Source organism: Pneumocystis carinii (genome assembly GCF_001477545.1).
Source record: "Pneumocystis carinii B80 chromosome Unknown supercont1.12, whole genome shotgun sequence".
Taxonomy (NCBI): domain Eukaryota; kingdom Fungi; phylum Ascomycota; class Pneumocystomycetes; order Pneumocystales; family Pneumocystaceae; genus Pneumocystis; species Pneumocystis carinii.
In genome coordinates, this window is record NW_017264724.1 from 78,470 (window position 1) to 93,139 (window position 14,670).

Here is a 14,670-nt window from a genome sequence, read left to right on the forward strand (position 1 = left end):
TAGCTGTAGATAGTATATTTTGGTAGCTTTTAATGCTATTGTAGATCATTTCTATAATTCTAAAATTGTTTTAGATTTGATTTTTTTTCCAATTCTTTCAGCTGCTCTATATATAAAATGAGGTCCCATGATTTCAAATACCATTAAATGTTTTTCATTAATCTTTTCATATGAATCTTGCTTTGTATTGGTATGATTACGAGTCTGTTCTATTTCAATGCTAAATACTGAGTTTTCTTTTGGAATAACTACAATATTATAAATTATTTAATATTAATATAAATATACCTTTTTGTTGGTTTTTTTCTGTAATTAAAACAAATGTTTTCTTTGTTTCTTTAATACATATTCCTTCAATACCTACTCTTGAAGGACATTTTGATCTAATAACTTTCAATTTACTCCCATGCATATCTGCTTTTAACAGTTTTTGAGATATAATTGATGCTGAACTAGATCCAATAATTTCTTTGATATATTCCTTCCAGAGATTATGTAAAACTATCCAAATATTGTATCTATACCACTTTAATCATATGTTCTTGTATATTTTATGTATATATTATTACTTGCAAGCATTTTTTGAAATATTATAGATTCCTGTAGCCTTTTTTTCTCTAGAACTAAGAGGTTTGGGTTTTTTTTTACGGCCTTTATCATGTAACTTTGATAAATGATTAAGTCGTTTAAGATTTCTAGGATCATTGCCTTGTTCATTACTTTTATATATATCTGTTGGGTGTATTAATAAAGGTTTATTTTTGACTTTATTTATATATAAAGATTCTGCTATTTCATCTTGTAATCCTTTTTTTAATAAGTTTAATGTAATATCTTCTTCATATTCATGTTTTTCTGTTGATATCACTGAAAATGTGTGTTTTTGTGAGGAAATAGATTGATAAAGAGGATCCATTGTGATTGCTTCAATATTATGCCACAAATACCAAATATTTTACTTCTATGATGAAGAATGATCTAAGATCTGTATAAAAATATAGATTTTTGTGTAAAAATCTTTGTCTATAGAAAAAGATAGTTTGTATGAAATATCTTTACGCCTGATAAAATATATATTATATCCAGATATTCCGGTACTAAATGATTCTCTGATATTAATTGTATATAAATGTCTTTTTTCTGATGCTTTTTATGTATTTATATATAAAAAAAATGTTATTATTGGTATAAAAATTTGAAAAATAGCAGTTTAATCATTTTTAAGAATAATTTAAATGAAATCCTTAATAAACCTTGTAAATTTAATATTTATTAGTAGTAATAAGATGAGCTGTAATATTGTTTTTTATTATTTTTATTTATTTTTTACTTTTATACATATCTTATAATATAAGTCAAAAATCAATGTGTAGAAAAATGATAAATAAATTGGCAAATAAAATATAGTTTTAATACTAATTTAAATAAATCTATTTTTTTTTGAGTAAAATTACTCAGCTCCAAGATCTTTGAATGGTTTTATTTATTAACAAACGAATTATTTGGTAGTATAGTCTTAGAAATATTATATTAAGATTAATATTTTCTAAAACATGTAATTGTTACTAAATAATTGAGATCAAAAGATATCCTAAACAAATATTATCATACATGAATCAAGTTATACCAATGCTATGTTATCCGATTATTAACGTAATGTGTTGATGAATTTATTTCAAAATTCCTAGGTACTATTGAAAAATCATCTTCTTTTTCTATATAAGTTTTAATACATTTCTTATTTGGATTTAGAAAACAAGTTTTTCCATATCCTTGGTCGATACTTGAATCTGAAATATTATGTAAATCATTGGACTTTGAATATAATAACGGATTGGTTATGTTTGAGGATTTAGTGTGTGGAGCAGTTGTACCAAGAGATAATTCACAAGCTGTATTTTTTCGAAGAACTTTTTTAGATGCTTTTTTTTGAACACAATTTAAAGATAATGAATTTTTTAATGGTAATGGAGCAATGTCTTTATCATTGATATTAGTAAAAGCTGAAGTGTTTGTATCTGGTAAAATAAATGGTTCGTCATAAAAAGAATTAGTAAATGATGATGATGATGTGATCTCTGACTGATTAGAATTTCTAAAAAAAATAGATGACGTATTGTTTGTAGTTAATGTAGATGCAGAATTATTTTTTGCAAATTCATAAAATATTTGAGAAAAATTTTGTGTCATAAATTTCAAAAAAGGAATCAAAACAGGCACGTCATTCTTTAGTACAAGGCCCTCCGAGATTATTGACAATAAAACTTTCAAATTTTCTCCATGAGTTTTATTTAAAATACTATTTTATATAAGAATTAAGCATTTAATAAAATGTTAGCATACTGCAAAGTAAGATATATGACTAAATATAAAATCTTATAATTTCCTTGTGGCAAAACTAGTGTGATATCATGAATTCTAGATATCTTCTCATCAATAGAATTGGGTTCACCTATCATTATTAGAAAAATTATCAAAACAAAAAGATAGTAGTATACTGATTATGTTTAAGCATGATTTTATAAACTCTTGGGGCAAAATTGGTCCGATTTTTTTACTAACATGTGTCTTCATATAATGTTTAAAGGCTGCATAGCCGATCTTTAAAGGGGAGCCTAGAACGGCATAATTCTTTTCAGGATTTTTTGCTATTAATAAATAAGAATGATTGATATTATATTTTCATGTGATAATACCGATTTCATTTGAGAGTTCAATTGCGTTTTTAAGTTCTGAATTAGAATAAGTTAGTGTAGATATAGAATCAAAATCTTTTATAGATTAGATTAATCAATGGTAACTTTTTATAAATACCTTCTATAGAACAAAGTGTATAAACAAATGTCTCCGCGCCATGAATTATATGTCTATCTTTAATTATTTCCAAAGAACTATTATTTTTAATTTTTGATGCATGATTTTCATTATTTAGCCTTGTTGAATTGAATGGCAAAAACGATTTTTTTGCAAAAGTTTTGGATAGAGAGTTACTATGTGAAAGTGATGCTGCTAAATCCCTAGGCGGCTGTTGGTTATTTTCTAAAATCGAACTTGAATGATTATTAGAAGAGTTAAAATATGTGATTGGTGGAAAAAATGTTTTAGTTGAACTTGAGGTTAAATTTAATCTAATAAAACAAGACAAGAGAAACCTATATTTTGATATGAAAAATGTAACATTTTTAGGGGAATCCCAGGATTTTAAAAAATTATGAAATAAAATTGCTAAAAAATATTAAAAATTAAAGTATAATATAATAAAAATAATTAACCTTTTTGGAATATATTTTCTAAAAGCATATCTAGATATTGAAATTTTTGGGGAGATAACTTCCAAGAGAAAGGCGAGTAAAAATCTAGTCTAAACCCAGGTAAAAATACTTTTATTTTCATAAAGAAATATACCTATAGATTCCTGATGATTCTTCGATTAAAAACAATCCAGAAGTGTTTATTTTCGGATACTTTCTTTCAAAAGCATTCATTAAACCTTGCTGAGTATACTGAATCGCAATTTCTGACTTTATATTTGTTAGACAGCAATCTAATATAAAACATATATATATATATATTACTTTTTTACGTTCTTTTTTATATTCAGATGCTTCGAAAACATTAAATATAATGTTAACATTATTTTTTTCAATTTCTGCGATAAAGTTTTTTGATGTTTTATTTTTGGCTTTTGTTTTGCAGAACTTTTCAACAAATCCTATTACACAATGTTTTGATTCAGACATTATAGACATTTTGTGTTCAGAGAAGCTTCCCCATAGTTCTTTATCTGTAGAGGAATTAACAGGAGCTTGAACTGTTATCCACATATTTGTATCATCATTTTCATCAATGTCTATTTCAAGATCATCTAAATTAGCCCAGCCTTGAAACAATATATCTTTTCTGGAAACTGAAGTTGTAAATCCGAATGAGTTCTGTCTTGATCGAAATCTTTGAAATGATAAATCTTCTTCATTAGAAATAAGATCTTTCGCGACAGGAATATGTGATGTTTTTTTTAATATTGCTAGACAATCTGAAAACAATAATAAAGTATAAAATAATCTTCCTGATGAATTCAAAAAAGGCGGTAAAATTTCTATAACATCTACTGCAGTAATGAAATAGCGTGAATTTGATATAAGTTCTGCTGGAAATCCTGAAATATAACTCATTAATTTCTGAAATAATTTGGATCTTTTTTCTGCTTCCATCACTTTCATTTGTGCGATTTCTTTGATAATAGCTAAGGCCTTTTGAAAAGACGCTAATGCTGGACTCTTTGGATGTGTATATAAAATAATATCTAAAAATATAAACGCTCCTTTGCAAAAAAAAAATATTAATGGGAAACTAACTTTCCAGAAATAAAGAATAACGAGGAATTCGCTGTACAGGCTCCATTATAAGCTCTCGAACACTAATGTTTTTCTCTGCTTTATATTTCTGATTCTAAAACAATTTAAATAATCATATAAAATTAATGTATACTATTTCCTTACATCCACAAAATTCCTAAATTTAGGATTACGTAAATTATGCCTCAAAAGAGATTCAAAGTCTACGCTTAGTTCTAAATATTTGGCATATGTTTTTTTAAACCGAGAAAACTTTTAGAATTAGCTAGAATTACTTTATGTATGAATAAAAGTTATACATGAGTAACAAATGAATTTGCCTTGTCCATTTCCGTTTTCGCCTGTATGAAATCTTGAAGAAAGGCTGAATTTAATGATATAATATCATTAAGAGATACCGGAAATATCCTATTAATATCATATAATCCTAAAGGTGGATTTTTTGACGATTTGGCTTGAGTTTTAAGTGGTAAAACGTAATCAAGTACTAAATGACGCAGTCTGTTAATATAATTTTTCTCGGTTTGAAGGATTTCATCAAGGATACTTAAACGCTTCTTATCATATTCCTATATTCATTAGGATAGCAATAAAATAACAAAAAACCTATTGCCTTATAATTATCTATCATAGACCCTGGAACAATTTTCTTATTTTCAAACGGTAAATCCTCCGGTTTTTCCTCATCTCTTGTCATTCCTTGAAGCTTAGAAAATAATGGCGTAGCTTTAAAAAAACACGTTAGATAATAAACTTTTTTCATTCTAAAATCATTTCTCACCCTCCGGATTGTCCGGAAGAATAATATCTATATTAAAAGATACCATTTTTCGTCGTTGTAACATAGAACACAAAACTGACGATATATCTGAAAGCTTTAAAAGTTTACAATGTCCCGCAATGTCTCCCGCGTGCATTTCATCAAATGCAATCCTTCTTTCTTGATCTTCTTCATTCTTTAAATAATTATATTGTCTTAAAACTTCTTTTTTAATATGCAATGGTATAAAAGTAAAATATTGAAGAATAACCATTGCAATCACTTGGAATGACTGACTTCTTGATGCATGAGGAAGATGTGATATAACAACACTAAGTTCCTCCTGATTTTTAGGACTTATTAGAGGAAGTGAAAGCGGTCCACAACATGTAAAAACATGTGAATGAATCATATTAAATTTATCAACTGCCACTGAAACAACAACTAATCCAATCACCGGATCTTCTGCCACATAATGTATCTGGTCTGGGTCCATCATTAATCATCATTATTCGGTTCTTTTTGCACATACTTTTCCTAAAAAACGGATTCACTTCTATCATATCTTGATACGTCATATTTCTCCAAAAAATGGCCGTTTTTCCCCCGGAAAATTCGTACAATATGTTCTCCCTGTCCCTAATTAACGTTTTTTCATCGTTTTTGCCCGTTTCCTGCTGTTTTTCCCTCATTTTTTCCACTTTTTAAATTTCACCAAAATCAATTTTTCTCAAAAACTACCTATTAATTCCGTTCAAAAAATCACTATTTATATACTTATATTCCCCTCGATTTCTACGCTTAGTACCCGCTTTTTCCTGCTAATTCTCCCCTAAAATCGCCAATATTTATCTGCTGGTCCATTTGTTTGTCGTTGGAGTCCTGCTTGACACCTCCGACGTCGTATATTAATATATAGTAGGGACGAGGCCTGAAAATTGAAGGGGTTAAATAATGAATAAAACTTTATAAAAACAGAGGAAATATATAAAATATAGTGTTCTAAATAAGTGGTTGTTTTTGTCTCTTTTTTTCCGCTTGAAAATATGGAGAATTGGCCAAGAAATAATATTTTTGAGGAAAATATTGAATTGAGAGATATAAAAGAGGAGAATGAGGAATTATCAGATAGAATTATGCTCATGGAAGTCCCTGAAGACATCTGTGAGTTTTTGTCCGGTCAAAAAAGGGGATAGTAGGGCATATTTACGTCTAAAAGGAAAATATTTAATATATGTTCTTTTTTTGAGTAGTTTAACTCTTAAATCGAGCTATGATGGGAATAATACTGTACTCTGTACGTCATCTAAGACGTACCTTTTGCGTAATGTTACGCAGACTAATTCTTTGCTTCTTTTTCAGAGAGAAAATGAAGGATTTTCTCTATTAAAGGATGCAAAATCATATCTTGAGATTGTATCGATGCCGATCCGTATTGATCTTGAACATCTTTCGTATATCTATGATGGATACAATTTGGATGTTCCAGATGTGTTTTTTTTTTGAGATATAAGGAGATATATATTGATTTTATATAGAATACGCAAGTTTATACACTTTGCCAAGTCAAAAGAAGGACGCCAGCTAGTGATGAAGAGATTGAGAATGCTTTTATTTATTTTATGTGTTTATTTATTAATGGTATGGTGTTTAGAGTGTTAATTATGTGGATATTGAGATTGATTGATTTAATTGTTTTTAAGGGTATTTAAGACGGCTAAGTTTTGATTATGCATTTCATATACTTCAATTGATTTTGGCGTATGCACAAGAGGAAGATATTCCATTAGATTCTTTAAAATTTGATTCTCTTATGTCAAATATTGGTTCAGATGAACGGGAGGATGTTGTAAAGTTAGTTTTGCGTCGGTTTTCTAAAACAAAAACAGAACGTAGTTCTCATTTAGCCTCTTAAAAATATTAACGTTGTATAGCATATGCCATTGATGGTCATTCTATTGCTCAATGGATTGGTATTCATTTATTATCTAAACATAAGGTATAATTTTATTAATTGATGATTATTATGGGCTAAATATTAATAAGAGTACGCCTATTTCTTACAATGAATTCATTGAAAAGTGGAGGTCTACTATTCCAGAACCTTTTTCTGCTCTTACAGAGTTGTCATTATTAGAAGTATGTTTTAATTCATATTTTCATATCTTTCAGCAAATTATTATAATTAAAAGTGCTAATATTAACATTTTTAGGGCCAGTATCTTTTAATAGAGCCATCTATGATTCAATATTTTCCTGAAGATATATTACCTATGGATCCTGCTATGAGATTTCGAGAATTATTTCTTGTCAGGCCTAAATGGAATTTATCTGACATTCTGCCTTATATACGTGGGCTTGCAACAGATGAAACAAAAGTAGATTCACTACTTCGAAAGTTTACAAGAAAGCAGACTTTAAACCAACAGACAATTGTAATAGCAAGAAATACATGGAAATAATAACATATGTCTTGAAATTTTAGAATATATATACTAATTATGTTCCAAAGATCTATGTATAAAATTATTATTATTAAAAAATGTCTATAAATTTTGTTTAACATCTTGATTTGATAAATTACTAATTAATTTGTGTATTCCATCATATGTTCCAAGAAAAAGTGCACCTCCCATACTTATCCATGTAACTCTAAATGTAATTCCTTTGAATAATGCACGTATACCTTCTTCTTTAACTATACGAGTAGCACAGTTGATCCAACTAGGCTTCTATATATATATATAAGTAAAAATAAAAATATTTTTTATAAATTAATACTGTTTGACTAAGAATGGTTCTTGTTTTAATTACATCTAGTGGTGTCGTTAGTGCTGCTGCTATGCTACTAGCAATTGAACCGCTTATGGCTGATTGAAGTGTACTAGAAAGTGTTGTATCTCCTAAATATGAAAAAGATATATTTGATAATATTTTTATATTAGAAGTTTCTGTCATTTTTTGTTTAATAATCTCCCATAAAGGGAATTGAATAACTGCAAATGGTATATCTCTTATAATTGTACTTACAAATCCACAATATATCCCTCCATATCTTCGATCCTTCTTTCCAGGAAAAATATCTACAAAAGCTTCCCATGATGAACCATATTGACCTGCTTGTGTACGTTGTTTAATTACTTCACTTGGTACACGCACTATACAAGCTGCTAATTCACTTAAACATGCTGCAATTGAGCAACTTATAATCATAGAATTTTTATCCCATAAATTATTCATTTTTGATTCATTTTTGACCGATAATATATCCTTTTCACTATTCCATGTTTTATTTATTATCTTTTTATACTCTTCCTCTATTAAAATACTTCTTGTTGTTTCATAAATTGTAAAAAAAACAAGTGCTATTCCATAAATTAGTTTCAAATCCATTCATTTCAGATTCATAGTATATGGATTTCTCTTTAAATCCCATTTTCATATATTTTCTTTTTTTTACATACATGATGGTATACTCCCCATAATCATTCCTCCAACTCCACTATATATATTTCTTTTGATGCCTTGATTAAAAACCTTATATTTATTATTATTTGTATTATTTTTTTCTTCTTGAGTCCATGTTTTCATTGTATCCAAAGGAAATAGTATGATATCAACCATAAATCCAGCAATTATACTTGCCTTGAGATTTTTAATAAGAATTTATATCTTTTTATAGTGAATTATATAAGAAAAAGACTTACAAGTGCTGTTTCTAAGAATGGTTTCATGTTTTTTTAACTTTTCTTAAGATCTATATTATAAATTTTATCAGTTGATAAGATTAGATTAATAAATTTAGTAGAAAAACTAGTTAAAACTAGTAAAAATTAGTGAAATGTTAAATATATTATTAGAATGTTAATAAACCTTAATAATATTGTTAATAATATTGTTAATAATATCTATTTATTGTAAAATTTATGAAATTATCAGTTGATTTGCTTTTAAAGCCCTTCCAGCACTTGATTAAGTATAGATGGGGTTAGACAAAATTCATATTTTAAATAAAAAAGAACTATAATTGATTTGTTTTTTGATTTGTTAGGATTTGCTGTGTCAGGAGGATGTGATAGTATGGCACTTTGTTTATTATTTCAAAATATGGCAGATAGAGTATATACCTTTACAGTAGATCATCAATTACGACCTAAAAGCAGAGAAGAAGCTGAAGAAGTCCATAAGAAAATGATCCAGATGGGTATGGATATGATAGATATTTGAGTATGTTTAATTATCTTTTTTTTGTAGGATTTCAACATAAAATATTGACAATTGACTGGAAAAAAGATAAATATTTAAAAGGTTCATTAGAAGCTCTTCTACGTGACCAAAGATATACAGTTTTGACACAAGAATGTTTAAATCATGATATAGGTGTACTTTTTTTAGGTCATCATTTGAATGATCAAGTAGAAACAGTATTGATGAGACTCATAAGAAAGAGTGGATCAAGTGGATTAGCTTGTATGCAAAAGATTTCATTGAATCCTATGATAGGAAGAGTAAAAGATTCTGAAAAAATATTGATTTGCCGACCTTTTCTTGATATTCCTAAAATTGCTTTAAAAAGTATATGAAAATATCAAATGAATTGTTATAATTGTTTAAGGTGCATGTGAAAAATATGGGTTAATATTTTTTGAAGATCCAACAAACACTTTAGTAAATATATCAAAAAGAAATGCTATTCGAGTATTGCTTCAAAAGCCTGAGCAATTACCTAAAGCTTTAAGACCAGATAGTATGTTACATTTGGCAAGAGTTATGAGTTTGAAAAGGATGGAGATCGCTGAAAAAGTGAAACAATTATTAACCAGAACTCATATTACTTTTTCTGAGATGACTGGATCACTAAATACTACTTGTGATATGAATATTTATGATGAAAATATTGCAACATTGTCAAAATGGCTTGAACATCTTGTTTTTATTGTTTCACCTTTACCTAGACAAAGGATATCTGTTGTTAGACGAATAGTTGTTGATTTATTTGAGAAAAAACTTGTAAAAACAAAACAATATACGGTTGGTGGTGTTTTAATACACACAACGCATCATTCCCAAACACTTTTTATGCAATTGAGTCGTCAACCTTATGCAAAAAGTATGAAAGAACATTTTGTTGTATTTCTTCAATCATCCAGTCTTTCAAATCCTCAAAACACATGGATATTATGGGATGGACGTTGGTGGATTCGAATTCTCTCAAGAAATAATGAAATTATACAGTTCAAAGTAAGACCTTTAATGGAATCAGATATGAAACAATTGTATTCAATGATTTACACTGCCAATTCATGTAATAGAAAGATAATGTTAGATTCTTTGAAAACAATAAAAGAATGCGTCAGATTTGCTGTTCCACTTGTTGAAACTAAGACAAAAATTATTGGATTGCCAACATTGGGAATAATATTTGATTATACTTTTATTATTGAAACAAAATTTAAAATAGATATGTCAACACAACTTAATTGTATAAGGTAAAATTTACTACTAACATGTTTTGTTTAATGTATGATAACTATTATTTGAAATATGTTTCGTATATCTCTTGATTTAAAGGACGGTAATGCAAAATTATGCTTCCTTTTGATTTCCAAATACGAGTTTTTATGGTAATTAGGGTGGTCTTAATTGACAAAACCTTAATATGAATTAGTCTTTAAGAAGGAAAAATATGATTCCTACTTCTTTGTTGCATATTAATTGCAAATAATTTTCTGGGTTAGTATCCAAAAGTTCTATTTTATTAAAATGTTTTAAGATATAAGTTAAGATTTTTCCAACTCGCAACATTCCGGATGCTATACATTCTTTATTTTCATCATATATTTTTGGAAGGTGGGAATTTTGATACGGTTGAAGGATAAAATTGATTTTTTGTATCTCTCCGTTTGGAATTTTGTTCTAAATTGTATTAATTTAAAGCAATAAAATAAAATGTACTTACGAAAAGAAGCATATTTCCTAGCCATGCTGGTAAAACATTTTCTAAAATATCGACATGTTGAATAATACAAGCGATTTTTCCTTTATATACATTTATAGTATTCTTCGTAACAAACTCTTCTTTTGATATGATCAAAATAGTATTATGGGGAAGTTGAAGAATAGGTGCTTCATCAGAGCGTATTGGATAAATTTTTGTAGCAATGAGCATGTCTGGATGTGATAATCTAAAAGATCGATAATCATTATGAAGACTATTGATAATATCTGACACGAAATGATTAATATGAAGAACGTTCGTTTTCTGTGTTTCAGGGTCAAGTAATGGTTGAAAGTTCTTCGGGTCGGTAGATAATGTGTCTTTTTTTTCGATGTTTTGAACTTTATTATTTAATGCTAAAAGAAATAATGAAAATTTGTACTTACGATTGTCTTGTTCTTTCGAATCTTTTGGTATTGTTTTTAGTACTTTTTTTGTTCGAAAAAATCTTAAACGATCTATAAAAGTAAAACTACTTGTGTTATGATCATTTAGGTCAATTGAAGCAAAAAGAGATTCCTCTAATTTAGTCATATGGGTACTCGAATCCTGCTTATTAAAAAATCTATTTTCTTTGTTTAAAATATCAAGAGAAGATAATTTCCTATAAAACTTGTTAAGTTTATAAAAAAATAGGGTAAAGAAACTTTTCTATATTATTTTCATTATCATGTATTGAAGATACCTCTTTGGAGGAACAATGAGCCGAAATGGAATCAATGATATTAATATTTTCGTCTGATGATATTTTTTTAGATGTTTCTAGGTTATCAGGTATGGATTGAGAATCGTTTTGAATTAAGTCAGGAAAGTTATTTAAGGATAATAATGTTTCATTTACTTTTAAATCATCTAAAGGAATATCCATTATGGAATGTCGATATTGATTATCATTCTTTATTTGAGCCTCTATGAAATTATTAAATAAACAACGAAGCACCCATTTCCCTAAATTGACTAGAAGAATGAGTTTATTATCACTTCTATTTTTAGACTATACTTTTATGATCTTCATTGTATCCATAATCTTTGCAAATATCGATTTCATCAGCATATACTTCTGCATCAAAACATGAATTCTCATTTAGAGAAACAGTAAGTGCACCGATTCGTGTATCAACATAACACCAATTGGCAACGTAATTGAGGGTATTCAATTTTTTTTCCAATTCATTTATATCACATTTTCCATAATTTTTAACATGTGCACACTAGAAATAACATATAAGCTATATCCTTTTAATGATAAAAAAAGGCTACCGTAACAATGTTCCATAGGGATACTTCGCCTTGTGTATCAATGGTTAAGACGTGTATACGATTATTTAATAAAATATGTTTGATTAGTCCAATTTGGCTTTGAATAGTATATTGCGGTGATTTTCTCAATGGAACAATCTCTTTTTCACGTTCTAAAGGATCTTTATTATATACATAACAGTTGTTCAAAAAGTGAAATTCATTGGATATCGAATTTTCCTTATGATTTGATTCAAACATATTTGTATCATAAGATGATGCCAAGGATTCGGTAACTAAAGAGGACTCGGTAAACGTTTTTCCCGAAAATATAGGAATGTCTTGTGATTTTCTTGTATTAAAAGATTTTTGTATCGTAGAATCTAAAGGTGCATCGAGCTAAAAATAATAAAAATCCTTTATATTAAACCTTTATAAAAAAAATACCCAGCAATGAATATTAGGTGATGACGTAGATGTCCATATTAAAGAATCAATTGCTGCAATCCTGTTTATACCGCTTTGTTCACGACATATAATATACGAAACATTTTCTTCCCCTGATAATAGCATCGTTCGAGTCCTCATTAAATATCCCGATCGATCTCCTGAATAAAATGTATGCAACCTTGAGTCCTTTGAAAATAATGACCAAACACTACTTTCATGCATCGTAAACGTTTGTAAACACCGTCTTTCCTTTAAAGACCATGCTTTGATTGTTGTATCCGATGATCCTGATAAAATCTGCATTTATTCATCAATAATATTCCTACAATGCATTTCTAATCACCGTTTCTCCATCATCTGATACAAGTATAGTTCGAATCGCATCTTTATGATCTGTAAAACTTACTATAGACTGTCCCGATCGTTTGTCCCAAACATGAACCACTCCTCCCGAACATCCACTAGTAATTAATTCTTGTTTAGCACCTAAAGCATACACCCCTCCTTTAGATCCTTCTACGCTTGTATCAATATCTAAAACTTTCTCTTGACTATGTAAATCCCATATATTAATTTTTCGATCTAAACCCCCCGATGCAATCCATGTAGAACAATTCTTCGGTATAGCCAGGCATTTAACAAAGTCTTCATGTTTACCAATTGTAACCGCTTCTAACTCAAAATTATCCGTTTTCCACATTTTAATACTATGATCCGATGAACATGAAATAACTATCCAATTAGCTTGATTTTTCAATTTATAATCTTTACTAAATCTTGATAAATCTACCAATGCCAAATCATTCACCCAATGCATATGTGCCTGAACCTCTGAATGATATAATGGTCCTTTATCCTAGAGATATAAGATATCGTTTTTATTGATATTTCTTGTATAATTTATCCAACTTTAAAAATCCCCTTATTCCCCATATTATTCCCCGTATAATTCCCCGTATAATTCCCCGTATAATTCCCCGTATAATTGGTCCCCGATTTATCTAAAGCATGGATTGTATGCGCTTTTTTTCTTATTATATGCGCATCAAAATTTTCTTTTACGTCTTTCTCGTCCAAAATATCACTTAGGTCCTCTTTATATATCCCTTTTTTATCTCTTTCTTCTTCAAATCCTTTCTTCTCCCCGAAACAACGTTTAAGATTCCACGAAAAAATCATCCCATCTCGACCTGCCGTATAAAGACGTTCTCCGTTTTCAATATCATCAATCGTAACTACATTTAGTCCTAGCCGATGCCCTTTTTTCCCTCCATAAAGAGGTAGGACATACTGAATATTGTATTTGCTCATAGATTTGGGGATTTTTCGCTTTAAATAGTCTACCTCAGGATCATGTGTCGTGTTGCTATAGCAACTTAAATCTAAAAAAGATCTATATTGATTAATAAAATTTTGATAAAAAAATAGATAAATCATTATAATAAAACTGAAAAGGATTTATTTTGTATATTAATTTTATTTTTCTTTGTTTTTTTGTGTATTTTTTTATCATTTATTTTTTACTGTAAATTCGGAGCAGCTTCGTCCGAATCTCCATGGGGTTTTGAACCAAGAAAAAATACCATATTTTTCTTGATGGAATTTTGTTTGAATCCAGAAAAACCAAATAATACTATAAAAATATAAAGAAATATTGATTTAGAGGATTTATTTGGTGGTATTTTTGTGTATAAATGTTGTATAATTATTTTAATAATTAGATTATAAACTTATGTTTTATATAGATCAGTTGATTAGATTAAAGAGAAGGATCGTGGGATTTATTAAGTTAAAAGGTTTTTTATAGAGATTTAAGAGGAATATGTGAGTTTTAATCAGTAGAAAAGTCAATATAACGTGAAAAAAAC

General features: G+C 28.3%; 6 protein-coding genes across 6 annotated transcripts; 2 read left to right on the plus strand and 4 right to left on the minus strand.

Moving 5' to 3' along the window:
• Positions 1–5: 5 nt before the first annotated feature.
• T552_02652 (hypothetical protein) lies at positions 6–962 on the minus strand. Its single transcript, XM_018371184.1, has 3 exons — positions 570–962; positions 289–518; positions 6–248 (listed from the first exon to the last, which is right to left on the minus strand). Exons 1-3 carry the CDS (start codon positions 914–916, stop codon positions 52–54), a joined length of 774 nt encoding a protein of 257 aa, XP_018224978.1. The 5' UTR covers positions 917–962; the 3' UTR covers positions 6–51.
• A 626-nt stretch (positions 963–1,588) lies between these two features.
• Positions 1,589–5,693, minus strand: T552_02653 (hypothetical protein; the record flags this gene model as incomplete). Its single annotated transcript, XM_018371185.1, has 14 exons — positions 1,589–2,299; positions 2,344–2,452; positions 2,499–2,648; positions 2,697–2,771; positions 2,815–3,225; positions 3,273–3,361; positions 3,406–3,521; positions 3,576–4,303; positions 4,356–4,449; positions 4,500–4,607; positions 4,655–4,924; positions 4,969–5,081; positions 5,137–5,601; positions 5,648–5,693. The coding sequence occupies 14 exons, from the start codon at positions 5,691–5,693 to the stop codon at positions 1,633–1,635; spliced, it is 3,441 nt and encodes a 1,146-aa protein (XP_018224979.1). The 3' UTR covers positions 1,589–1,632.
• A 422-nt stretch (positions 5,694–6,115) lies between these two features.
• Positions 6,116–7,623, plus strand: T552_02654 (hypothetical protein). The gene is made up of 7 exons (XM_018371186.1): positions 6,116–6,310; positions 6,369–6,606; positions 6,654–6,756; positions 6,819–7,007; positions 7,050–7,114; positions 7,162–7,254; positions 7,329–7,623. Exons 1-7 carry the CDS (start codon positions 6,162–6,164, stop codon positions 7,575–7,577), a joined length of 1,086 nt encoding a protein of 361 aa, XP_018224980.1. The 5' UTR covers positions 6,116–6,161; the 3' UTR covers positions 7,578–7,623.
• T552_02655 (hypothetical protein) lies at positions 7,618–8,893 on the minus strand. The gene is made up of 4 exons (XM_018371187.1): positions 8,823–8,893; positions 8,580–8,760; positions 7,897–8,480; positions 7,618–7,847 (listed from the first exon to the last, which is right to left on the minus strand). Exons 1-4 carry the CDS (start codon positions 8,847–8,849, stop codon positions 7,662–7,664), a joined length of 978 nt encoding a protein of 325 aa, XP_018224981.1. The 5' UTR covers positions 8,850–8,893; the 3' UTR covers positions 7,618–7,661.
• A 148-nt stretch (positions 8,894–9,041) lies between these two features.
• On the plus strand, positions 9,042–10,608 carry T552_02656 (tRNA(Ile)-lysidine synthetase; the record flags this gene model as incomplete). Its single annotated transcript, XM_018371188.1, has 4 exons — positions 9,042–9,091; positions 9,135–9,319; positions 9,370–9,690; positions 9,731–10,608. The coding sequence occupies 4 exons, from the start codon at positions 9,042–9,044 to the stop codon at positions 10,606–10,608; spliced, it is 1,434 nt and encodes a 477-aa protein (XP_018224982.1).
• A 40-nt stretch (positions 10,609–10,648) lies between these two features.
• T552_02657 (hypothetical protein) lies at positions 10,649–14,113 on the minus strand (the record flags this gene model as incomplete). Its single annotated transcript, XM_018371189.1, has 9 exons — positions 10,649–10,768; positions 10,813–11,031; positions 11,075–11,717; positions 11,761–12,070; positions 12,114–12,324; positions 12,374–12,751; positions 12,800–13,099; positions 13,146–13,658; positions 13,712–14,113. The coding sequence occupies 9 exons, from the start codon at positions 14,111–14,113 to the stop codon at positions 10,649–10,651; spliced, it is 3,096 nt and encodes a 1,031-aa protein (XP_018224983.1).
• Between the last annotated feature and the right edge of the window lie 557 nt (positions 14,114–14,670).

Bases quoted from the DNA above. Each gene is read 5' to 3' on its own strand.
- T552_02652 (XM_018371184.1), bottom strand. From the start codon at position 916: ATGGATCCTCTTTATCAATCTATTTCCTCACAAAAACACACATTTTCA. The intron at 519-569 runs GTAATAATATAT...AAAGTGGTATAG, and splicing joins ATTTCAAAAAATGCTTGCAA to ATACAATATTTGGATAGTTT. The intron at 249-288 runs GTATATTTATAT...ATAATATTGTAG, and splicing joins AGAAAAAAACCAACAAAAAG to TTATTCCAAAAGAAAACTCA.
- T552_02654 (XM_018371186.1), top strand. From the start codon at position 6,162: ATGGAGAATTGGCCAAGAAATAATATTTTTGAGGAAAATATTGAATTG. The intron at 7,008-7,049 runs GTAGTTCTCATT...AACGTTGTATAG, and splicing joins TTCTAAAACAAAAACAGAAC to CATATGCCATTGATGGTCAT. The intron at 7,115-7,161 runs GTATAATTTTAT...AATATTAATAAG, and splicing joins ATTTATTATCTAAACATAAG to AGTACGCCTATTTCTTACAA.
- T552_02655 (XM_018371187.1), bottom strand. From the start codon at position 8,849: ATGAAACCATTCTTAGAAACAGCACTT. The intron at 8,761-8,822 runs GTAAGTCTTTTT...AAAAATCTCAAG, and splicing joins CATTCTTAGAAACAGCACTT to GCAAGTATAATTGCTGGATT. The intron at 8,481-8,579 runs GTATGTAAAAAA...TTTATGGAATAG, and splicing joins TATGGGGAGTATACCATCAT to CACTTGTTTTTTTTACAATT.